The sequence below is a fragment of the Tursiops truncatus genome, chromosome 16, assembly GCF_011762595.2.
Source record: "Tursiops truncatus isolate mTurTru1 chromosome 16, mTurTru1.mat.Y, whole genome shotgun sequence".
NCBI classification, from domain to species: domain Eukaryota; kingdom Metazoa; phylum Chordata; class Mammalia; order Artiodactyla; family Delphinidae; genus Tursiops; species Tursiops truncatus.
Genome location: NC_047049.1, coordinates 28,612,366 through 28,638,747, shown reverse-complemented (window position 1 = coordinate 28,638,747; position 26,382 = coordinate 28,612,366). Strand labels below are relative to the sequence as shown.

Sequence of the window (26,382 nt, the reverse complement as noted above, 5' to 3'; positions counted from 1 at the left end):
CAGCAATGAATTTTCTTTAACTAGAGAAAGTGAAAGTTTATTTCAAAAAGTAATTATATGAGAACAGCTGTAAAAACCTTAGAAAAGAGAAACAAAGGTTAATAAGCCTTACCAGACATGAAAACAGTATAACACTGGCACAGAAATAACGAATAAAAAAATAACATAACGTAGAGTTCAGAAATAGGTACAAATATATGTGGGAGTATAATATATAACATATATGATGTTTCAACTCAGAGGCAAAAGAATGTTTTATTTTAAAAAAAAGTGTATGCAAAGCTGGCTAGCTACTTGGAAGAAAACAATGTTACATGCTTACATCACACTATATATAAACATAAATTCCAGTCATAGTAAAAGATTAAAGCTCTAAACTAAAAAGAGTTGAAAAATAAATGACATTCAGGGAAGAAAATGGTTTACAATACATAGGACAAAGGATTAACATTCCTAACTCACAGAGAGCACTTATAAACTGATAAGAAACAGATTAACACCCAATTTTTTTAAAAGGCAAAGATATGAATAGGTAATTCACAAAACAGAAAATATAAATCACCAATAAATATGTAAAAATATACTCGCCCTGGCTCTGGCCAGAAAATGGCAACAATGAGATAATATTTTTCACCTGTTAAAGTGGAAAAGATTGAAAAGAGCACTAATACCCAGCACTAATGAGAATGTTAGGAAATAACTGCTCTCATACATGGCTAGTGGGAATGGGAATTGCTACATCTTTTCTGAAAATTATCTGGCAGAATGCATTATAATTTTAAATGCAAACCATAAAAGCAAAACTGGACTTCATCAAATTTATAAGTTTCTGCTCTTTGAAAAAAGCTGTTAAAAAATAAAAGGACAAGTCACAGAGGAAAAATGTATTTGCAAATCGTATGTCAGATAAAGGACCTGTAGCCCAAAATAAATACAGAACTCTCAAAACTCAATAGTAAGAAAACAAAAGTCATTATTTTTTTAAAATGGGCAAAAGGTTTGAACAGACACTTCACCAAAGAAGATATATAGATAGCAAATAAGCAAAGAACAGATACTCAATATCATTAGTCATAAGGTAAATTGCAAATTAAAACCAAAAGATACTACTACTACGTACCCACTAAAATAGCTAAAATTTAAAAGACAGACAATGCTAATTATTGGCAAGGATATGGAGTATCTAGAACTCATACACACTGTTGGTGGAATGCCAGATAGTACGGCCACTTTGGAAAACAGTCTGACAGTTTCTTATAAACAGGCATCATAAAATCAAGCAATCCCACTCCTAGGTACCTACCTAAGAGAAATGAAAACATATGTCAACACAAAGATCTGAGAGTAAATGTCTACAGTGGCTTTATTCATAATCACCAAAAGCTAGAAATAAACCAAATGTCCATCAACAGATGCATGGATAAATAAATTGTAGGATATTCTTAACATGAAATATTACTCAGCAACAAAAAGAAATGAACTGCTAATAAATGCAAAAAGATGACTGAATCTCAAAAACATCATGCTAAGTGAAAACAATCAAACACACACAACTACTTTATTTTTCCATTGATATGACATTTAGGGACAAATATCAGATCAGACACAGCTAAGGCTGAGAAAGGAGAGTGACTGCCAAGGGAGACAAAAGAATTTTTAGGGTGAAGGAAATGTTCTATATCTTGATGGTGATGACAGCTATATGACTCTATAATATATTAACCTGTCCAAATTTATTTGTACTATAATGTAAATTACACCTCAATAAACCTGAATTCATAAAATTTAAAAATATGTACCTTTTGACCCAGACATCCACTTTCAGAAATCTCTTCTACAGAAATAAATGTGTAAATATGCATAGAAATTAATATACACTAATAGGGAAATGGTAAAATAAAGTATGTTACATTCAATACTATGGAATATAATGCAAATAATTAAACAGACCTGGATATAGTCCTTTGAGAACTGAAAGAATACTTATTTGGGCCCTTTGCTCAACTGAAGTTAGAAAGATTGGCCACAACAAGGAAGTATGAGCCTCTTTTGCTCAATTCATTTACCACAGTAATACAATAAAGCTAACCACAAGAATCTCAGTATATTTTGGAATCTAATGACTGAAAGAAGAGGTACAAAACCATAAGTAGCAGACAATAACATAACAAGAGTCCTCATAAAGGAATTTTGGAAAGCATCTTGAGTAATGCCATCCATTTATAACGGCTATACGGTTCAGGCTACCTGGAAACAAGAGTTGACTAGATGACTTCACAACACAAATTTTTTAAAAGTTGACTTCATTACAGGATCATTCACTATGTTCTAATTACTATGCAGAATGCAGCACAAATATAATATTCCTTGCCTTCTGGGAGTTTATGTTCTAACTAAAGAAAATCCTAGAAAGTGTATTGCCCCTTAAGGCTGGCTTTTAACTTTTTATTTTCTGTTTTTCATTTGATTATAGTACAGGCATCCGCCACAAAAGTTCAATTTATACCTCAAAAGAGGGGGGTTCGCCAGGGGAGGGGAGACAAATAACTAAATTCAAACCTATAAAGTTATTTAATAGATGTCCAAATTAACCCTTAAAAAGTAGTCTTTGAGTGAACTTACAATGTGTACACAGCAGAACATTTTCAACAAACTTACAGAGCATTATCACATTAAGAATCATGAGAGCACAAAGATACAGAAGACATGATCACTGTTCTTTCTTAAAGTCACCTACCAAACTCTCCCTTTCATTTATCACTCCTTGAGTAACATGCACAGTGACATTTAATACTCTCAGATTCAAGAAGCTACAGGACAAGATTACATGCATGTGTTGGTGAGTCAGTGTAAAAAAGTGCAGCATATTTAAAATAGTTCTATCATTGATGTTCTCCTGGAATTCCTCCATCACCTTCACATAACCTTAGAGTTTACTTCAAAAACCCTCCAGATTAGGTGAGGCTAACATTATTTCCAATACCGTGTAAATCATTCACATGAAGATATTAAGACATGTTTAATATTATGCAAAAATACAATCCATTTTTTAAAAAATATTATACAATAAGAACCACGTGTTTCCATTAACTGGGTTGTCACTAGAACTGTAAAGTTGTTTTCCTTTTATTAAATGTTCAGAAGATCCTCAAAGCTAGAATATTATTTGCCCTCATCTGAAGGATGGCTGTTTAAGAGAGATCACAAGCTAGAATGCAGAATATGAAGGCATACCTCTCACTTCAATGCTGACAGATCAGCTAAAGATGGAACACCTAAGAATGAGGGCTTGCTTGTGAGGTGAAGGGCAAGAGCCATCATTTTTAATAAGCTTTTAAGCAGCTGCCATTTCCATCACTTTATTAATTTCTTACTATACTGACATTTCAATCACTTTATTAATTTTTTTCCTCTACTGTTAACTTAGTTGTCCAATTTAAAAATAAAGACTATACCACTAACTGACCACTAACAGGAAACAATCATGATACACTGCTACACATATACATGAAATTCTGTAAATAATTGGGGAGAGGGGTTGAGGGGAGAGCAGAGACATTAAAAAGTGATCTCTGGGCTTCCCTGGTGGCGCAGTGGTTGAGAGTCTGCCTGCCGATGCAGGGGACACGGGTTCGTGCCCCGGTCCGGGAAGATCCCACATGCTGCAGAGCCTGCGCGTCCAGAGCCTGTGCTCCGCAACGGGAGAGGCCACAACAGTGAGAGGCCCGTGTACCGCAAAAAAAAAAAAAAAAAAAAAAAAGTGATCTGTTTCTGAGATTTTGGAGGCCCAGTTTCCTCATCCTGTTCCCACATACTTTCATGGCAGACATTTCAAACATGCCAGAGTTATACAAAATAAGTAAAACATCACCAAGCAGAAATCCTAGGGTAGGTGTTCTGAACATGTTGGTAAAGAAAGTCACTTCATTTGAGAGGTCTCTGCCCCTTCAACCTCACCCTCCTTACCAATATACATTCATCACCGAAAAGGGAAATATTTACAGAAGTTAGTTTAGTTATGTTTAAATATTATGTTTAGCTGTCTGGAGACCATGTTCTCAAAATTTATACAAGAAATCAAGGATTAAACTTCATAACAATTAGAAAACTACACTGTGTAAAATCAAAGACTTAGTTAAAGGATAGTAAAATAGTTTTACCATTGTTGCTAAAATGAAATGACTCCATCTCTTCTCAACACCTGGCACCAAAACCTTTTGAACTTTCACGTAAACAACCCAGGGCACACCAAATGCTCTGTCTGCAGCAAGGTACCACCTCTGCAACAGGCATTTGGGTGAAAAATGTGGAAAATGCCTGAGGGCTCTTTGAAGCAGCTTGGGAGAAGTGAGAGCAGGAAAGAGGCTCTTCTCTAGGGTAAGTTTGTTTAGTAGAAAGTAAGCAAGTTGTCAGGGTAAAAGTTGACAATGTTGATTCCAACAGTTTGAACTGAGAATAAACATCCAAAGGGATTATGTTACTGAGAATTAGAAAAGATTCCATTGAACTCAATAGAGCACTTGTGTTTTCAAAGATAATATGCCTTCAAGCCACACTCTGGATGCACAGTTTAGGATTAGAATTACCCTAAGCTCTTTCTATGCCACATTAAAGAACACAGGGTCTGACATCTCTAATGTATGCCTAAAAATATTAGAATAAGGATAGCTTAAAATACTGCATTTCCAATAAGTGAATTGGAAAATACTATATACATTTACTATTTGTACATTTGAGGTAGACTGAAGAAATTTGGAGAAAAATATGTTCTTCCCAAACATCTAAACTTAAATACAGTTTCACTAACCAATTTAGGATTTATTAGCCATAAATCACTTTTAAGTTTTCCTTCCTTAATGACCTATCAAAGAACAAAAAATAGTGCCTATACTTATGAAATCTATAATCCTCTTCTCTGCTCTCCAAAGCCACATTTAAATCTGGCTTTCATCTCATGCTGCTGAGTTTTCCACCAGGTACTGATGTAGAATCAGAAGAGACTTGTGCTTTTTCAAAAGCAAAACAACCTGGTTGCTGGAAGCAACCTGGTGAAATGCCAGGAAGCCTGTAAAAAATTTTTAAATTTTCCTAACTTGGAGTTTACAAAAATAAGTGTGAGATGTTCATAGCCTGTCAGGCATTCCATCTTTTTATTTTTTTAATATTCATAAACAAGGGAAAACACACACTTTGATTTATTAAAATTTATTTGAATCAAGATAATGCAGATCTGCCTTGCATTCCCTTAAGAAAATGGAGGTAACTCAGACTGCTCTTCTTAGTTCATCCAAGTCCTACATGATTCTCACATTAGAGTGTGCTATTAGAATTTTTTTCCAAAGCTTGACAAAGGCATGCAACTCACATGCTCTTTACCAGCAAAGTCCGCAGCAGCCCTGCAAAAAGTTGTTTCTCCTTTGAGCTCTCACATATATTCATTTCCCTCCTAGAACCAAGGATGTAAAGGAGTATGGCTCAGTCTCATAGCCTCTTTGTTCTTAAAAAGTAAATCAAATTCCCTAGATATTTTCAAACTCCACCAAGAATATAGAACATTCTCAGCTCTGCCTGTGGATCATTATCTCTTTTACATTTCATCTTTATATTCACTGGGTTCACAGAAAGGGCATACACAGAAAGAGGAAAATAGCTGTTTCTTAGACACCAAATTTAGTAATTTTCTCAAATCTATTGGCACACATCTAAAAAGTCATATTTTTACAAGGCTTCATTAGGTTTTCATTGGTTCTCTCTTTTGAGAACACACATGCTGAACCGCCCATAACCTCAAGCCAAAATACATCTGCAAAATGTAATAAATATTTTATATGAATATAAGAGTCATCACAATTTTAAAAGGGATAAGTGGGAAAAGACAGACAGATGCAGCTCATCTGAATCCCACTTTAGTGTCTCCCAAGCATCAAGTTGCTAACTGATGGGGACCATCAATCTACAGTGCTCTAAGATTCCAGCCGACACCAACAGCCTTACCTGTTAATACGAGATTACTGTAAGTATTGGAGAATTGCTCCTTTAGAAGAACCAGATGCATCTGAGCTGCCTTCTCCCGTTGGAGCTCCAGCATAACATCAGGGTGCTGGGCAATCTTGCAGCCTTTCTGTTTATCCAAGGCAACATCACTTCGAACAATGTCTAAGAAAAGAAAGAAAGAATACAGGCAGCAAAAAACAAAACAAAACAAAAGCCATATACACATCAAAGTCCTGTTGCACCCAATATGACAGAATTTATAAACTACCAGCATTTTCATCAAAGTGAAGAGATTCAGAAATAATAAACCTGAAGGGTCTCCTACTTCATGATGCATCCTACAAGTTTCTCTGGTCATCTCCAAATTCTCTGGAGATTTCTGTTTCTTAGCTTTCTCTGACCTCATTTAAGATTCTCACTCCTCCATTCCCCTTCTCAGCTCACATCCAGGACTTATGTGCCTCCTGGTCCCCTTACTTAACATATTTTACCATGGAGAAAAATAATACGACCTTGCCTGAATACTAGTGACTATGAAGGTCATTCCCTCTACTTCAGGCTGTAGGACTGGGTGATAGCACCAGCATGTGTATTCAGGATACTTGGCCTGTTTTCAAATTTACCCCCCACCCAGCCCATTCAGCTCAAATGAAAGCTGCCATTCTGTGGTATAGCTGCTTAGGACTTCTACTGCTATTTTTCATGTACCTCTGAGTATATTCAGACTCATTAATTGCCCTTTAAATATATAAAGTATATAAAAGTATTTTGTGGGTCACTGAAGAAAGCAAGAGTAGGGCTAGAGTCACTTTGGAGAACTGCCTCTTTCCCAATTATTTTCCTATTAGTGATAGGCTGCCTTTCACACTTCAGTATGATTTTCACTCAAAGCATATGTATTCTCCAGAAAACAGCCCTTCTCAAAAACAAACATTCATCTAGAATGCTGCCCAAAAGCAGGGACCTTTTATGTCCTGAAGTAACTTGTTTATTTTTACAAATTAAAAGATAACTCAGCTGATTATCATAGGGACAAACGATATTAGCAGCAGCTATCGGAATGACAACTCTAGAAACTTTCAAGTTTTACGTAACAAACTGAAGGATTTTAGGGAAAAAAAAAGTGCTAAAAATAAAACAACTGCTCTGCCACTACTGACACCAATGGCTTTGGAAAAGAAAAACTAATGCCCATGTCAATGGTACCAATAGGAAAGTTTTGGCTCTTTAAGCAATATCAATGACACCTAAGAGAAAATAGGGCATGTGACATGCAGGGCTGATCATCACTCTGTGCAAAAGATTTTCAAACACATCAAAAGAGCCCTAAAAGAGAAGATCAGATATAAAAACAAACCCATGACAACTTCTTCTACCTTCTGAGCATTAGGATGTGTGGTTGACAAAGATTAGCCAGATGTAAGAATGGTCCTCACTCATTCTTAGATAAAAATAGAGGAGCTGGTTGGAAATAATGCAATATTTATGCCTAAACATATTTATACTAATTTCTAGGATGTAGGCAATAAGACGCACGCATTTAACAATCAAGTAAGTAATAATCTCATAGATTTTCTGAGCCTTGAATAAAAAATTAGAATAAATTTAAGAATACACTCTAGTTTATAAGATCATCAATAGAAGGTAAGAGGAATAATGAATACAGTATACATCTATTTAAGTTACACTCTGTAAAATTTTTTAAATACAGTATATCATTGAATTCTTCCAACCATCAATGAAAGCAGACGTTGTTGACTAGCTGACCCAAATCCTAAACACAATCCCTTCTCCTTTGCCTTGCTCTACTACAGAGACTGAAGAGCTAAAATATATAATTCCCCAGCCTTCCTTGAAGCAAAGAGTGGCCATGTAACATGCTTCTGGCCAATGAGCTGCAGGCACACATCACTAGTAGGACCTCCCTGGCCAAATTAAAAGACAGAACTTCACTAAGACCAGCTTTTTTTCCTTCAGCCCTTTAGTCCTTCCTATTCTTTATGCCTAAAACAGAAAGTTATAGTAGCCATTTTGTGACAATGAATCAGGAAGCAAGAGGGCAAAAGTCTTATGCACTAAGGATGGTGAACAGGAAGATGGGAAGAGCTTAAGTCCCCTAACGTCATTATTGAGCTACCATACTTGTGCTAGACTGCCTATCTTTTGTTTCTTGTTATGTAACATGAAAGCACTATTTGTATAAACCATTAACAGTCAGTCATGTATTTTTGAAATCCTAATCTGTTTTGTAATCCTAAATGATAATGAGTAATTTTATTACCCCTAATTTATATATGGAAAAACTGAGGTCCACAAAGCATAAGTGACTTGCTCAAGTTCACATATCATGGTCAGTCCCCAAATCCAGAATTTTCAAAGCCAAATCCACTGATCTTTCCAGAAGTTACTCCTATATAGAAACTCAAGAACTTAATAGTAAAGTATGGTAAACAGTAAAACTGAGGAAATAGAAAGAAAACCTTTTTATACTATACAGTAGCATACCACAGCTGATCTATCCAGAAAAGAAATATGGATGATACTTTCCCAAAAAAACATTACAAAACTCGTACCAAAATATACTCCAAAGAGGAAAAAGAGGTTTCAATTATCCTGATATCTTCTAATAGAAGTCTAATTCAAAGGGTAGAATATCTACTAAACTCTCTATTTCCTATCTAACAAATGTATTGTGCAGAAGGTAGAAGCAGCATAATTACAACTGATATCCTCAACGTCATTTAAGCCAGAACCTTGAAATAAAGTGAACAAATTACCTAATATTAAGAATAGTAAGAAAAGAAAACAATGGGCATGGCCTAACAAACGTCATAGACTTTAAAAAGTACATTTCAACAATGTTTGGGGAAAACATAGATTTACAATATAGAATTTTTTATTGAGGTATAGTTGATTTACAATATTATATTAATTTCAGGTCTACAAAATAATGATTCAATATTTTTATAGATTATACTCCATTTAAAGTTATTATAAAATATTGGCTATATTCCCTGTGCTCTACAATATATCCTTGTGGCTTATCTATTTTATATATGTAGTCTGTAACTCTTAATCCCCATCCCTATTTTGCCCCTCCCTGCCTTCCCTCTACCTACTGATAACCACTAATTTGTTCTCTATATCTGTGTCATTTTGTTTTGTTATATTCATTCTTTTGTTTATTAGATTATTCTACATATAAGTGATAACATATAGTATTTGTCTTTCTCTGACTTATTTCACTAAGCATAATACTCTCCAGGTCCATCCATGTTGTTGCAAATGGCAATATTTCATCTTTTTATGGCTGAGTAATATTCCACTGTTCTATCAACAGATGAATGGATAAAGATGTGATGTGATACACACACACACACACACACACATATATATAATCTCACGTGTGACTGACCTCCTGTCGGTCATATGACTTATAAATATTTTTTTCCCATTCAGTAGATTGTCTTTTCATTTTCGCAATGGTTTCCTCTGCTGTGCAAAAGCTTTCTAAGTCCATTTGTTTAGTTTTGCTTTTGTTTCCCTTTATCTTAGGAGATAGATCCAAAACATATTGCCATGATTAATATCTAAGAGTGTTCTGCCTATGTTTTCTTCTAGGAGTTTTATGGTTTTCAATCTTACATTTAGGTCTTTAATCCATTTTGAATTTATTTTTGTATATGGTGTGAGAAAGTAGTCCAGTTTGATTCTTTTGCATGTAGCTGTCCAGTTTTCCCAGCACCACTTATTGAAGAGAGTGCTTTTCCCCATTGTATATTCTTGCTTTTTTTGTCATAGATTAATTGACCATAAATGTGTGGGTTTATTTCTGGGCTCTCTATTCTGTTCCATTGATCTGTGTGTCTGTTTTTCTGTAGGTACCATTCTGTTTTGATTACTGTAGCTTTGTAGTACAGTCTGAAGTCAGGGCATAATACCTCTGGATCTGTTCACCTTTCTCAACATTGCTTTGGCTGTTCAGGGTCTTTTGTGTTTCCATACAAATTTTAAAATTGTGTTCTAGTTCTGTGAAAAAAATGCCATTGATATTTTGATAGGGATTGCATTGAATATATAGATTGCCTGGGGTAGTATGGTCATTTTAACAATAATGATTCTTCCAATCCATGAACACGTAATATCTTTTCATCTGTTTGTGTTATCTTCAATTTCTTACACCAGTGTCTTATAGTTTTCTGAGTACAGGTCTTAGGTAGGTTTCTTCCTAGGTATTTTATTCTTTTTGATGTGATTGTAAATGGGATTGCTTCCTTAGTTTCTGTTTCTGATAGTTCATTGTTATATAGAAATGCAAAGATATCTGTATATTAATTTTGTATCCTGCAACTTTACCAAATTCATTGATGAGCTCTAGTAGTTTTCTGGTGGTGTCTTTAGGATTTTCTACGTACAATATCATGTCATCTGCAAACAGTGACAGTTTTACTTCTTCTTTTCCAATTTGGATTCCTTTTATTTCTCTTCCTTCTCTGATTGCTGTGGCTAGGACTTCCAAAACTATGTTGAACAGAAGTGGTGAGAGTATCTAGGCACGCTTCTGGCCCATACAAGTCGATATACAGAATTAACCATCACAGTGACATTCTGGAAAAGGCAAACCTATTGTGCAGTAATCAGATCAGTGATTGCAAGAGAAACGGAGATTATTGAACACAAAAAAGATATGAGGGAAGTTTGGGAGAGGTGATGGAATGTGCCATATTTTTATGTGGTAGTACTTACACGACCACATAGGTCTGTCAGAACTCATTGAATTTTACACATAAAATGGGTGAATTTCCTTATATGTAAGTATACCTCAATAAACATGAATTTTTAAAAAAAAGTGGTGAGAGTAAACATCCTTGTCTTGTTCCTCATCTTAGAGGAAATGTGTTCAGCTTTTCACCATTGAACATGATGTTGGCTATGAGTTTGTCATAAATGGCCTTTACTGTGTTGAGGTATGCTCCCTCTATGCTCACTTTCTAGAGATTTTTTATCATAAATGGATGTTGAACTTTATCAAAGCATTTTGTGCATCTATTGAGATGACCATATGGCTTTTATCCTTCAATTTGTTAATGTAATGTATCACTTTGATTGATTTGCAAGTACTGAAAAATCCTTGCATCCCTGGGATAAATCCCACTTGATTATGGTGTATGATCCTTTAATATAACGTTGGATTCAGTTAGCTAATATTTTGTTGAGGACTTTTGCATCTATGTTCATACAGTTAACTATTGTAACTTTCTTTTTTTGTGGTTATTTTTGTCCAGTTTTGGTATCAGGGTGATGCTGGCCTCATAGAATAAGTTTGTAAGTGTTCCTCTCTCTGCAATTTTTTGGAATAGTTTCAGAAGGATGGGTTTTAACTCTTATTTAAATGTTTGGTAGAATTCACCTATGAAACCATCTGGTCTTGAACTTTTTATTACAATTCAATTTCATTACTGGTAATTGGTCTGTTTCGTATTTTCTATTTCTTCCTGATTCAGTTGGGAGATTGTACATTTCTAGAAATTTGTCCAGTTCTTCTAGGTTGCCCATTTTTTTCAGTGTATAATTGTTCATAGCAATCTTTTATGATCCTCTCTATTTCTGGGGTGTCAGTTGTAAACTTCTTTTCCATTGCTGGTTTTACTGATTTGGGCCCTCTCTCTTTTTTTCTTGATGAGTCTAGCTGAAAGTTCATCAATTTTGTTTATCTTTTCAAAGAACCAGCTCTTAGTTCCATTGAGCTTCTCTACTTTTTGTTGGTCTCTATTTCATTTATTTCTGCTCTGATCTTTATGATTTCTCTCCTTCAACTAAATTTGGGTTTTGTTTGTTCTTCTTTTTCTCGTTCCTTTAGGTGTAAGGTTAGTTTGTTTCTTTGAGATTTTTCTTCTTTCCTGAGGTAAAGCTTGAATCACTATAAACTTCCCTCTTAGAACTGCTTTTGTTATATCCCATTAATTTTGGAACACTTTTCATTTTCACTTGTCTCCAGGTATTTTTTTAATTTCTTCTTTGATTTCTTCAGTGATACATTGCTTGTCTAGTAGCATACTGTTTACCTTCCACGTTTGTGTGTTTCCCTTAACTACTTATAGTGGATATAGATGATTTTACTATTTTTGTCTTTTAATCTTCCCACTTGCTTTGTATGTCGTTGACTTACTACACTTACTATATATTTGCCTTTACCAGTGAATTTTTTCTTTTCATAATTTTCATGTTTCTAGTTATGACCTTTTCTTTTTCACTTAAATTTAACAGCTTTGTAAAGTTGATTTTGTGGTGCTGAACCCTTTTAGCTTCTGCTTGTCTGTAAAACTTTTGATCTCTCCAAATCTGAATGAAACCCTTGACAGATAAGAGTATTCTTGGTTGCAGGTTCTTCCCTTTCATAATTTTAAATGTATCATGCCATGCCCTTCTGGCCTACAGAGTTTCTGCTGAAAATTCAGCTGACAGCCTTATGAGAGTTCCCTTGTATGTAACGTGTTGCTTTTCCCTTTTTGCTTTTAATAGTCTTTATTTACCTTTAATTTTTGCCATTCTAATTACAATGTGACTTGGTGTTGTCCTTTTGGGTTGATCCTGTTTGGGTCTCTCTGTGCTTCCCGGACCTGGATGTCTGTTTCCATTCCTAGGTTAGGGAAGTTTTCAGCTGTTAAGTCTTCAAATATGTTCTCTGCCCTTTTCTCTCTCTCTTCTCCTTCTGGGACCCTACAATGTGAATGTTAATACACTTGATGTTGTCTCAGAAGTCTCTTACACTGTCTTCTTTTTTTTTTCTTTTCTGTTCAGCTTCAATAATTTCCACTACCCTGTCTTCCAACTCACTAATCTGTTCCTCTGTATCATTTAAACTACTGTTGACTCCTTCTAGTGTATTTTTTACCTCAGTTATCGTATTCTTCATCCCTGTTTGGTTCATCTTTATATTTTCTAACTCTTTGTTTAAAACTTCAAACTTCTCATACTATTGATCCATTCTTCTCCTGAGTTCTTTGACCATCTTTATAATCATTACCTTGAATTCTTTATTGGGTAGATTGCCTATCTCCACTTTACTTATTTCTTCTTCTGGGGTCTTATTTTGTTCTTTCATTTGGAACTTGTTCCTGTTGCCTCATCTTGCCTAATTTGCTGTGTTTTGGGGGTTTTTTTTTGTTTTGTTTTTTGTTTTTTTGCGGTATGTGGGCCTTTCACTGTTGTGGCCTCTCCCATAGTGGAGCACAGGCTCCAGACGTGCAGGCTCAATGGCCATGGCTCACGGGCCCAGCCTCTCCGCGGCACATGGGATCTTCCCAGACCGGGGCACGAACCCATGTCCCCTGCACCAGTAGGCGGACTCTCAACCACTGTGCCACCAGGGAAGCCCTGCTGTTTTTATTTCTATATATCTGGTAGGTTGGTTACATTTCCCAGCCTTGGAGAAGTGGTCTTTTGTAGGAGGCATCCTATGCATCCCAGCAGCATACTCCCCTCTGGTCACCAGAACCATATGCTCTAGGCATGCCCCCTATGTGGGCCGCATGGGTCCTTCTGTTGTGGACGGCTGACCGCTGTGGGCAGTCTTGTAGGCATGGCTATCCACAGTTCAGTTGGTTGCCAGGCCCTGCCTTATGTGGAGGTTGCTAGCTGCTGGTTGAGGAGCTGGGTCACAAGGTGGCTGTCTGTGGAACCCTGGGGGGTCCTGGGGCTAGTGCTGGTTCACTGGTGGGCACAGCCAGGTTCTGGAGTTGGTGGCTGTGAGACCTGGGTTCCTGGATCTAGTGTGTCCTGCCAGTGGGTGGGGCTGGTTCCTGACACAACTGGCTGCAGGTTCTAGGGTGTCCCAAAGCTGGTGTTGGCCTGCTGATGAGTGGAGCTGGATCATGAAGTGGCTGCCTGAGGAGTCTAAGGTATCTCAGAGCTGCTGTTGGCCTGCTAGTGGGTGGGGCTGGGGTCCAGAGGATCCCAGGGCTGGTATCAGCCTGCTGGTTGACATGGCCAGGGCCCAGGGGGTCCAGAGGTGACTGGTGGCTTACTGATGGGCAGAGCCGACTCCTAGGATCTCTGGCTTCAGGGCCCTGGCATTGGTGCTGGCCCACTGGCGGGCAACCAGCTCCTGATGCAGCTGGCTAAGTCCAGGGTGTCCCAAAGCTTGTGGCCTGCTTGTGAGTGGGGCCAGATCCCAGGACAGCTGGCTGAGGGGCCTCAGGTGTCTCAGAGCAGGGGTTGGCTGCCTGGTAGGTAGGCTGGGACCTGGTACAGCAGGCTTCAAGGCTATGGTGGTCCTGAGACTGGTGTCCACCTGCTGATGGGTGGAGTTGGGGCTCAGGGGATCCTGAAGCTGGTGCTCACCCATCGGTGGGTGAAGCTGGGTCCTGGGACTAAAGCCAGCCGACTGGCAGGCAGAGCTGAGCTCTGGGGTCACCAGCTGAAAGGCCCAGGGGTCCTATAGCTGGTGTCAGCCCACTGATGGGTGGGGCCGAGGCCCTGGGAGTTTGGGGGCTAATGTTGGCTCACTGGTAGATGGAGCCATGTCCAAGATATCTGGCAGCAGGGCCCTGGAGGTCCGGGAGTTGGTATTGGCCCATTGGTGGGTGGGGCTGGTTGCAGGGTCCAGGGTGTCCCAAAGCTTATTCCAGCCTGCTGGTGGGTGGGCTGGGTCTTGCCACGCAGACTGCAAGGCTGCAGTGGCCCTGGGGCTGGTGTTGGCCCACTGATGGACAAAGCTTGGTCCCGGGGTCTCTGGCCTTTGCAGGGCCCTGGGTGTCCCAAGGTTAGTGCCTGCAACAGGGGTGTGTCAGGCCCAGTTCTCAGCCCTCTGGTGGACATGGCCTTGTCCCAGGGTGGCTGTGGGCTTAGGGGATCTTAAGGCAGCCTGCCTGCTGGTGGGTGGGGCTGTGTCCCTGCCCAGCTAGTTGCTTGGCCTGAGGCATTCCAGTACTGGTACCAATAGGCTAGGAGTGGGGCCAGGTCCCAGTGCTAATAAGCTAGAGGGAGAATTCCAAATTGGTGTTTGCCAGCACCAGTGTCCACATGGTATAACGAGCTCCCCAAAATGGCTTCTGCCAGTGTCTATGTACCCAGGGTGAGCTCCAGTTGCCTCCTGCCTCTCCAAGAGGCTCTCCAAGATGAGGAGGTGGGTCTGACCCAGGTTCCTTTCAAATTACTGTTTCTGCCCTAGGTCCTGGAAGGTGTGGGATATTGTGTGTGTCCTTTAAGAGTGGGGTTTCTATCTCCCACAGCCCTCTCAGTCTCCTGAAAGTAAGCCCTGCGGGCCGTCAAAGCCAAACATTCTGGGGGTTCATCTTCCCAGTACAGGACCCTCAGGCAAGGGCTTAGACTCATGGCTCCTTGGGAAGAACCTCTGAAATTTTATTTATCCTCCCCTTTATAGGTCACCCACCCAGGGGTATGGGTCTTGACCATACCACAACTCCACCCCTCCTGCCCATCTTATTGTGGTTCTTTCTTTATAGCTTTAGTTGCAGAAGATCTTTTCAGTTAGATTCTGGTCTTTCTCATCAACAGTTGCTCTGTAAATAGTTGTGATTTTGGTGTGTCCATGAGAGAAGGCGAGCTCAGGGTCTTCCACCATCTTGGTCAAACTCCCTATAGACTCTTTATTTAACCCTAATCTGTTTGAAATTGTATTAAAGACTAGATAAACACAAAGCAAGGACACTTATCAACGATGTACAAGGCCACAGGTCCAGGAAAAGAGTTAATATCATAGATAGTAGACTCAAAATTCAAAATTATCTTGGGACCCTAGAAACTAAGAGTGAAATCTCCAAAATGTAGGGTGAAGACATGAACACAAAGTACTGCATTTATACTGAAAGTTAATTACATAGATGGGAAGACCAAATCAGAAAGAAGTTTGAATATTTAAGATCTTATTAAGATCTGTAGGTTTTAGCTGAATATAAGCTTAACATAAGTCAGTGATATGCTACCAAATATGATATTACTGTAATCAGGATTAGTGCAATCAGACTAAATTAATAGAACTAGAATATACAGAATATAGGAGGTAACATGGCCACACTGCATTCTATGCCAGCCAAGGGCAGCATAGTGAAGAGTTGGAGTTAAACAAACCTAGGTTCAAATTCTGGCATAAAGGTCACTTGTTAGTTGCAAAAGTGACAGACAAAAGCACCTCTGTACGCCTCAATTTCTTCATCTACTGTTATTGTAGAGATGTAGAAGACTTAGCACTATGCATGCAACATAATAAGAGCTCTATAAAGGAGGTATTATTATTGTTATTAGTATGGTATTTGTGGTATTATTCACTTCCAGCTGTAATAGTCTCAGCAGTATATTAATCATTTGGAGTGCATCCAAAGAAAAGCACCAAGAGAGGAAATAATTTTATTTTTCAAATAGCTGAAAAAAACTGAGAGTGTTAACCTTGGCAAAGAAAAAGTAAAGAAGACCTGCTTTCATACATAAGAGACTTATTCTATGTAAATCCAGAAAGCCAAACATTATAGGAATAACCAAAAGACATACTATTCAATTACACATAAGAAAACTGTAGCAACAGAAGTTGTCCTATAAGGAAAAGAGCTACTTGAGGATGGAGTTTCCTCATAAAACCTCCATACAGTTTTCCACAGCGGTTGCACCCATTTACATTCCCACCAAAGTGCAGAGGTTTCCCTTTCTCCACACCCTCACCAACAGTGTTATTTCTTGTTTTTTTTTTTTATTATAGCCATTCTAACAGATATGAGGTGATATCTCATTGTGGTTTTGATTTGCATTTCCCTAATGATTAGTGATGTTAAGCATTTTATCATGTACCTGCTAGCCACCTGTACATCTTCTTTGGAAAAATGTCTCTTCAGATCTTTTGTCCATTTTTTGATCAGATTTTGGGGGGGTTTTCTGTTTGTTTGTTTGTTATAGAGTTATAAGAGTTCTTTATATATTTGGGATATTGACCCCTTATCGGATATATTTGCAAATATTTTGTCCCATTCAGTAAGTTGCCTTTTCATTTTGTTGATGCTTTCCTTTGCTGTGCAAGACAAAATTATTTTTAAGACAAGAAATATTACTGGAGACACATAGAGACAGATCATAGTGATAAAAGAGTCAATATATTAGGAAGATATAACAACCATAAATGTATATACAAATAATAAGTGAATTCCAAAATACATGGAGCAAAATCTGACTAAATTGCAAGGGGAATTTAACAATTATAGTTGGAGATTTCACTACTCTGCTCAGTATTTGATGGAACTACACAGAAAAACAGTAAGAGTATCAAAGGTATGAAAAATACTATCTACCAATTTGACCTACTGACATTTATAGAATATAGCAAACTCCCTCATATCCCCCCCACTGGCTTGTCCTATAATTTCCCTGATTTAGTCAACCATATATTTTCCTAATATTCTAGTCTCTGACCCCCACTCACTTTGTATTCCTCTCTCTCTCCCTTTCCCTTCAAGTCCTCCCATCATTTTTTTTAAAGCACTTCCTTACTTTCTAACACTGCAAGTGTTCCAGGATCACCTTGTATTTTCCCTGCTCCAGTTCTGGAATCATACACTTCTCCAAGAAGCCCTGGTTCCTTTTGAGAATAGTATTTAAAAATCAAGATCTGGGGCTTCCCTGGTAGCGCAATGGTTGAGAGTCCGCCTGTCAATGCAGGGGATGCGGGTTCGTGCCCCGGTCCGGGAAGATCCCATATGCTGTGGAGCGGCTAGGCCCATGAGCCATGGCCACTGAGCCTGCGCGTCCGTAGCCTGTGCTCCACAACAGGAGAGGCCACAACAGTGAGAGGCCCGCGTACTGAAAAAAAAAAAAAAAATCAAGATCTGGGCACAACATGTGCTTGTTGCTATCGGGGTATCACTACTTCTAGGTCCTCTCAGTAGACACAGATAGGAGGTGTATATGTACATACTAACTGAAATATGCCCACATGTCTATATTTATTTCTGTATCTATCTATCTGTATAACCATTAAAAGGGGGAAAAAACGGAATACATTAGTTCATACTGACGTCTCCAAATCCAATCCAGTACCAAAGGGTTCATTCTAGAATTCCCATTTGCTTGTCATTTCTTTCTCTAATAGTGAGAAACCTGCTTGTCATCAATTATATTTACTTACTTGTTCAACAGCAGTAAAAAAAAAAAAATGCAGTTTCAGAATTGTTATTCCATACTCCTATGAAAAACAAATTTATCAACTACAGTACAGTGTTTCTGTTCAGTACTTTTTTCATTAGACTTCCAGAATTCAGTCAAAGTAAAGCATCTTATTTAAAATCCTTTCTTCTCTGAGCATTTAGTGTGGTTGTGTCATCCACTGTAACAGAATTAAGATTCACTTGTAAATCCACATTACATCTTTAGTTTCCCACCATCCTGGTTGATTATTTTAAATTTGAGGACAGTAAATTTCACTCTTTGTGGTGTAAAATTTCTATGAGTTTTGACAATTGCATAGAATCAAGTATCCATTAGCACATCACCACACAGAACAGTCTGATTACCCAAGAAGCTCCCTCATGCCACCCCTTCATTATCAATCCCTTTCTCCACTCTCACCCCTAGCAAACTGATCTGTTGTTTTTTGGTTTGGGGTTTGTGTCCCAAAACCAAAATAGCTTCGTTTTTTTCAGAATGTCGTATCAATGGAATCATGCAATATTTAGCCTTTGGGATATGTCTCCATCCACTTAGCAAAATGCATTTAGGATTCATCCATGTTGCTGTGAATCAATAGTCCATTCTTCTTTAATGCTGAACAGTATTCCACTGAATGGATGTACCACTCTTTGTTTACCCATTCATCCATATATGGCTTTTTCTGTGAACATAAGTTTTCAATTGACTTGGGTAAATTTCTAAGAGCAAGACTAGAAGGTCATATGGTAAGTGTATGTTTACCTTTATAGGAAATTGCCAAACTCTTTTCCAAGGTGCGTATACTAATTTGCACTCTCACCAGCAATGTATGAGAGTTCTTATTGTTCCACATCCTCAACAGCACTCGGTATTGTCAGCTTTGTTTGTTAGAGATTCTAATAGATTTGCAGTGGTATCTCATTGTGGTTTTAATTTCCATTCCTCGATGATAATGATGTTGAACATATTTTCATATACTTACTTTCCATCCAAATATCTTCTCTGGTGAAGTATCTCTTCATATCTTTTGTCCATTTTGTAATTCAGTCTCTCATTTTTTTAATTTTTTTTTTTTTTTTAACATCTTTATTGGGGTATAATTACTTTACAATGGTGTGTTAGTTTCTGCTTTATAACAAAGTGAATCAGTTATACATATACATATGTTCCCATATCTCTTCCCTCTTGCGTCTCCCTCCCTCCCACCCTCCCTATCCCACCCCTCCAGGCTGTCACAGAGCACCGAGCCAATATCCCTGTGCCATGCGGCTGCTTCCCACTAGCTATCTACCTTACTACGTTTGTTAGTGTGTATATGTCCATGACTCTCTCTCGCCCCGTCACAGCTCACCCTTCCCCCTCCCCATAACCTCAAGTCCGTTCTCTAGGAGGTCTGCGTCTCTATTCCTGCCTTACCCCTAGGTTCTTCATGACATTTTTTTTTTTTTCTTAAATTCCATATATATGTGTTAGCATACTGTATTTGTCTTTTTCTTTCTGACTTACTTCACTGTGTATGACAGACTCTAGGTCTATCCACCTCATTACAAATAGCTCAATTTCGTTTCTTTTTATGGCTGAGTAATATTCCATTGTATATATGTGCCACATCTTCTTTATCCATTCATCCGATGATGGGCACTTAGGTTGTTTCCATCTCCGGGCTATTGTAAATAGAGCTGCGATGAACATTTTGGTACATGACTCTTTTTGAATTTCGGTTTTCTCAGGGTATATGCCCAGTAGTGGGATTGCTGGGTCATATGGTAGTTCTATTTGTAGTTTTTTAAGGAACCTCCATACTGTTCTCCATAGTGGCTGAACCAATTCACATTCCCACCAGCAGTGCAAGAGGGTTCCCTTTTCTCCACACCCTCTCCAGCATTTATTGTTTCTAGATTTATTGATGATGGCCATTCTGACTGGTGTGAGATGATATCTCATTGTAGTTTTGATTTGCATTTCTCTAATGATTAATGATGTTGAGCATTCTTTCATGTGTTTGTTGGCAGTCTGTATATCTTCTTTGGAGAAATGTCTATTTAGGTCTTCTGCCCATTTTTGGATTGGGGTGTTTGTTTTTTTGTTGTTGAGCTGCATGAGCTGCTTGTAAATTTTGGAGATTAATCCTTTGTCAGTTGCTTCATTTGCAAAAATTTTCTCCCATTCTGAGGGTTGTCTTTTGGTCTTGTTTATGGTTTCCTTTGCTGTGCAAAAGCTTTGAAGTTTCATTAGGTCCCATTTGTTTATTTTTGTTTTTATTTCCATTACTCTAGGGGGTGGGTCAGAAAGAATCTTGCTGTGATTTATGTCATAGAGTGTTCTGCCTATGTTTTCCTCTAATAGTTTGATAGTTTCTGGCCTTATATTTAGGTCTTTAATCCATTTTGAGCTTATTTTTGTGTATGGTGTTAGGGAGTGTTCTAATTTCATTCTTTTACATGTACCTGTCCAGTTTTCCCAGCACCATTTATTGAAGAGGCTGTCCTTTTTCCACTGTACATTCCTGCCACCTTTATCAAAGATAAGGTGTCCATATGTGCATGGGTTTATCTCTGGGCTTTCTATCCTGTTCCATTGATCTATCTTTCTGTTTTTGTGCCAGTACCATACCGTCTTGATAACTGTAGCTTTGTAGTATAGTCTGAAGTCAGGGAGCCTGATTCCTCCAGTTCCTTTTTTTGTTCTCAAGATTGCTTTGGCTATTCGGGGTCTTTTGTGTTTCCATACAAATTGCGAAATTTTTTGTTCTAGTTCTGTGAAAAATGCCAATGGTAGTTTGATAGGGATTGCATTGAATCTATAGATTGCTTTGGGTAGTAGAGTCATTTTCACAATGTTGAGTCTTCCAATCCAAGAACATGGTATATGTCTCCATCTATTTGTATCATCTTTAATTTCTTTCATCAGTGTCTTATAGTTTTCTGCATACAGGTCTTTTGTCTCCTTAGGTAGGTTTATTCCTAGATATTTTATTCTTTTTGTTGCAATGGTAAATGGGAGTGTTTTCTTGATTTCACTTTCAGATTTTTCATCATTAGTATATAGGAATGCCAGAGATTTCTGTGCATTAATTTTGTATCCTGCTACTTTACCAAATTCATTGATTAGCTCTAGTAGTTTTCTGGTAGCATCTTTAGGATTCTCTATGTATAGGATCATGTCATCTGCAAACAGTGACAGCTTTACTTCTTCTTTTCCGATTTGGATTCCTTTTATTTCCTTCTCTTCTCTGATTGCTGTGGCTAAAACTTCCAAAACTATGTTGAATAAGAGTGGTGAGAGTGGGCACCCTTGTCTTGTTCCTGATCTTAGTGGAAATGCTTTCAGTTTTTCACCATTGAGGATGATGTTTGCTGTGGGCTTGTCGTATATGGCCTTTATTATGTTGAGGAAAGTTCCCTCTATGCCTACTTTCTGCAGGGTTTTTATCATAAATGGGTGTTGAATTTTGTCAAAAGCTTTCTCTGCATCTATTGAGATGATCATATGGTTTTTCTCCTTCAGTTTGTTAATATGGTTTATCACATTGATAGATTTGCGTATATTGAAGAATCCTTGCATTCCTGGAACAAACCCCACTTGATCATGGTGTATGATCCTTTTAATGTGCTGTTGGATTCTGTTTGCTAGTATTTTGTTGAGGATTTTTGCATCTATGTTCATCAGTGATATTGGTCTGTAGTTTTCTTTCTTTGTGACATCCTTGCCTGGTTTTGGTATCAAGGTGATGGTGGCCTCGTAGAATGAGTTTGGGAGTGTTCCTCCCTCTGCTATATTTTGGAAGAGTTTGAGAAGGATAGGTGTTAGCTCTTCTCTAAATGTTTGATAGAATTCGCCTGTGAAGCCATCTGGTCCTGGGCTTTTCTTTGTTGGAAGATTTTTAATCACAGTTTCAATTTCAGTGCTTGTGATTGGTCTGTTCATATTTTCTATTTCTTCCTGATTCAGTCTTGGCAGGTTGTGCATTTCTAAGAATTTGTCCATTTCTTCCAGATTGTCCATTTTATTGGCATAGAGTTGCTTGTAGTAATCTCTCATGATCTCTTTTATTTCTGCAGTGTCAGTTGTTACCTCTCCTTTTTCATTTCTAATTCTATTGATTTGAGTCTTCTCCCTTTTTTTCTTGATAAGTCTGGCTAGTGGTTTATCTATTTTGTTTATCTTCTCAAAGAACCAGCTTTTAGTTTCATTGATCTTTGCTATTGTTTCCTTCATTTCTTTTTCATTTATTTCTGATCTGATTTTTATGATTTCTTTCCTTCTGCTAGCTTTGGGGTTTTTTTGTTCTTCTTTCTCTAATTGCTTGAGGTGCAAGGTTAGGTTGTTTATTCTAGATGTTTCCTGCTTCTTAAGGTGGGCTTGTATTGCTATAAACTTCCCCCTTAGAACTGCTTTTGCTGCATCCCACAGGTTTTGGGTCGTTGTGTCTCCATTGTCATTTGTTTCTAGGTATTTTTTGATTTCCTCTTTGATTTCTTCAGTGATCACTTCATTATTAAGTAGTGTATTGTTTAGCTTTAATTTTAAGAGTTCTTTATAAGTTCTGGATGTAACTCTTTCATCAAACGTGTGATTTTTAAAAATATTTCCTTCCAGTCTGTGGCTTCACTTTTTCATTCTCTTTACAGGGTATTTCAGATTTCACAGAGCAAATTTTGGATTTTGATAGTCTAATTTATGAATTTTTTTCTTTTATGGATCATACTTTTGATATTGTTATTTTAAAACTTTTCACTAATTCCAAAGCCACACAAATTTCTCCTACTTTTTCTTCTAGAAATTGTATAAGTTTTGTGTTTTATATTTAAGTATAGGATCAATTTTGAGTTAACTTCTGTATAAAGTACAAGATATATATCAAGGTTCATCTTTCGCAGAACTTCCAACTGTTCCAGTGCCATTTATTGAAAAGACTTCCTTTCTCTTGAATTGCCTTTGCATCTTTGTCAAAAATAAGTTGACAACATTTGTGTGCATCTATTTCTAAGCTCTCTATTCTGTTCCACTGATCTATGTGTTTTTCCTTTACCAATACCATACTCCCTTGATTACTATAGTTTTATAATAAATCTTGAAATCAGGTAATGTGAATCTTTCAACTTTGTTCTTCTTTTTCAGAATTTTTTTGCCTATTCTAATTCCTGTGTGTGTCTGTGTGTATTAGAATATATATGTACATATATTATATATATATGTGTGTGTATAGATATATAGATATATAGATATATAGATATATAAAGATGGAATGTAGATTTACAAATGAATCTATTACAATGAATGACACAACCACACTAAAGGCTTGGAAAAGAAAGCAGCTAAACTAAGTAGCTTTATTTTGACAAGAGATTATTTTATATATATATATATATATGTGTGTGTGTGTGTGTGTGTGTGTGTATATATATATATACATTCACACATACACCTATAGAAGAGTTTTCTTTGGTTTTCTATATTGAGTCAAATATATTGATCACATATTAGGGAGAACTGATGTCTTAACAACATTGAGTCCTCTAATCCACGAACGTGTTATCACTCTCTCTCTTCATTTATTTGACTTCTTTCACCTCTGTTTTATAGTTTTCAGCATAAATATTCTGCATATATTTTGTCAGATTTATACCTTTTGGTGCTATTATAAATGGTATTTTTGGGAATTTCAGATTCCGATGTTCATTCTACAGAAACATGATTCACTTCTGTACATTAACATGCTATCCTGCAGCCTTGGTAAACTCATTGTTAGTTCTAGGAATTATTTATCGATTCTTTGGGTTTTTCTAATGTAGATTATCATGTTATCTGCAAATAGAGACAGTTTTATGTCTACCTTTCCAAACTGCATGCCTTTTATTTCTTTGTCTTGCTTTACTGCACTATGTGCAAATATGATGTTGAATAGGAGTGGTGAGAGTGAACATCCTGCCTTCTTCTCAATCTCAGATGGATAATATTCCAGCCTTTCATTATTAAGAATGATGTTACTGTAGCATTTTTATAGATGCTTTTTATCAGGTTAGGGAAGTTCTTTACTCTTCCTAGTTTACCAAGAGCCTATATCATGAATGAATGTTAAATTTTATCAAATGCTTTCTCTACATACATTGAGATGATCAACCTGTTAAGTAAGTTAAGACACCACACACACACACACACAGACACACACACACACAGCTTGTAGGAGTTTAGGAGTTTAAACTGCATTAAATTTATAAATTAATTTCAAGACAATTTCAAGATATTTAGTCTTCCTACCCATGACATTTTGCATCTCCATGTAAACCTTCTCTTATGTTTTTCAAAAAAGCTTTACAATATCCTCTATTTAAATTTGGTGCAACATTTCTTAAATATGTTCAAAGGTACTATGGCTTTTAATTTTATAAAGAGTACCATTTTTATCATATATTCTAACTTTTGTACCTAGTTTATAAAAATGCAAATGGTTTTGCTATATAGAGCTTGAATCCAGCAATCTTGATGAACTCTCTTATTATTTCTAGCCATCTGTGACTTGAAGTTTATGAATTCACTAGGTAAATAATTACACATCTGCTAATAAAAACAAGGTTGCTTCTTCCTTTTTAATTCGTATATATTTTATTTATTTACTTTTCTTATTTGTTGGAAGACACAGAACTCTTGCATTTCTGCTTACCTTACAATCAGAGACACTGGCTGCCTTTTTCCCAGGTTATCTTTTCAAAGATGTTTATATATTAAACAGTCTTAGAAGATAGAGATAGGGCCTCCCTTCAGAGCAAAGGGGAGGCATGCTTAATGTCCAATATAATAAAGATAATATTTCCCTCCAGAATAAAGGGCAGGCCTGTTACTTCTCACTATAAACGATTCAGGTTTCCTAATCTCAGGGTTATCCTCCTGTTATATAACCCACTGCATGTTCAAGTATCACCTAGCAGTCTTCCTGTTGTCCTATGGGAAATGGGACTCAAGAAAGCAATGCAAAACATTTGCTGATACTCTGGCCACTGCTATTGCTGTAAAAAATAAACCCCTTTGTGTCTGACACAGGAGTTTCATATCTTTTGCCAGCATCCATGAAACTGGCAGGCTACCTTGTTGGCTTGCAAGTAGCTTAAAACTTCAGAACCTTCAAAGTTCTTGACATTATTCTGCTGGCTAGAACCTCCAGCACAATGGTGACCTGCGGGCATTGTTGTCTTCTTCCTGATTTTAAAGAAAATGCTTCTAACACTTTACCATTAAGCATAACAATTGATTTAGATTCTTGGTGGATACTCTTTTTCACATTATGAGAAGTGGTTAAAAAAATTCCTAACCCACTTAACTTGGGAAACTGCTACCTTAGTGGCCTAAAAAGAGTTGAGACACAGCTCTCAAAAGTGGTTCTCATTAGAATCAAAAATAGGAAAGAAATCCCTAGGAGGGAGCTACTGAGATATCATGTAAGACAGTTCTTTATGTCCTGCCCTGCAGGACATTTTACATTCTTGGCCTCAACCAACAAGATACCAGTAGCATCCCTAGTCTCAGTGATTGAACCCCCTCTTCCCCCACCAATTTTTTCAAATGTGCTCTAGAGCCAGGGTTGGTAGTCTTTTTCTATAAAGAGCCAGACAGCAAATATTTAGGTTTTGTGGACCATACAGCCTCTGTTGCAACTACTCAAGTCTGCTACTGTAATGCAAAAGCAGCCATAGACAATACATAAATAAATGGTCATGGCTGTGTTCCAATAAAACTTGACAAAAACAAGTGGTGGCAAGATTTGGCCTTCAGGCTGTACTTTGCTGACTCCTGCTCTAGAGAAATGGATAGATCCCATCCCTCAAATTTCACAGATAAGGAAAATGGGGTCAGGGATGAAGTGATTTCTCCAGCATTTTGATTTCACAGCACTTTATATCAAGCAAAGATTAGAACCCAGGCCTCCTAACTACTGGTGCTCTTCCTACTAGGTCACCCAACAGAATAAATGACACCGTGGCCGAATCTGCCTCAGCAAGTATTTTTATCCATTTTTACTAAATGTATGCAAATATATATGGATACTTGGCAGATGTCCATGAATATTTAAGTCTCTGCTCCAGCTGTCTCCCTCCTCTGTGGTGTGCAGTGTTTGTCTAGTTTTACATCATTCCCAGATGAAAACACCATTGTTCCATTCCAAGAACGTTCATGAAAACATGCAATACAATTGGGTTGAAGGTTGAACCCAGAAGCAGAGACTTTCCACAATAACTCAGC

At 37.4% G+C, this 26,382-nt stretch overlaps 1 protein-coding gene across 5 annotated transcripts in view; it reads right to left on the bottom strand.

Moving 5' to 3' along the window:
- HPSE2 (heparanase 2 (inactive)) overlaps positions 1 to 26,382 on the bottom strand; it is a 633,877-nt gene that overhangs the window by 512,180 nt on the left and 95,315 nt on the right. For all 5 annotated transcript variants that reach the window (XM_073794093.1, XM_073794092.1, XM_073794091.1 and 2 more), the window contains exon 3: positions 5,995 to 6,156. In XM_073794093.1, the coding sequence (XP_073650194.1) occupies positions 5,995 to 6,156 (162 nt within the window). The remainder of the gene's footprint in view (positions 1 to 5,994; positions 6,157 to 26,382) is intronic.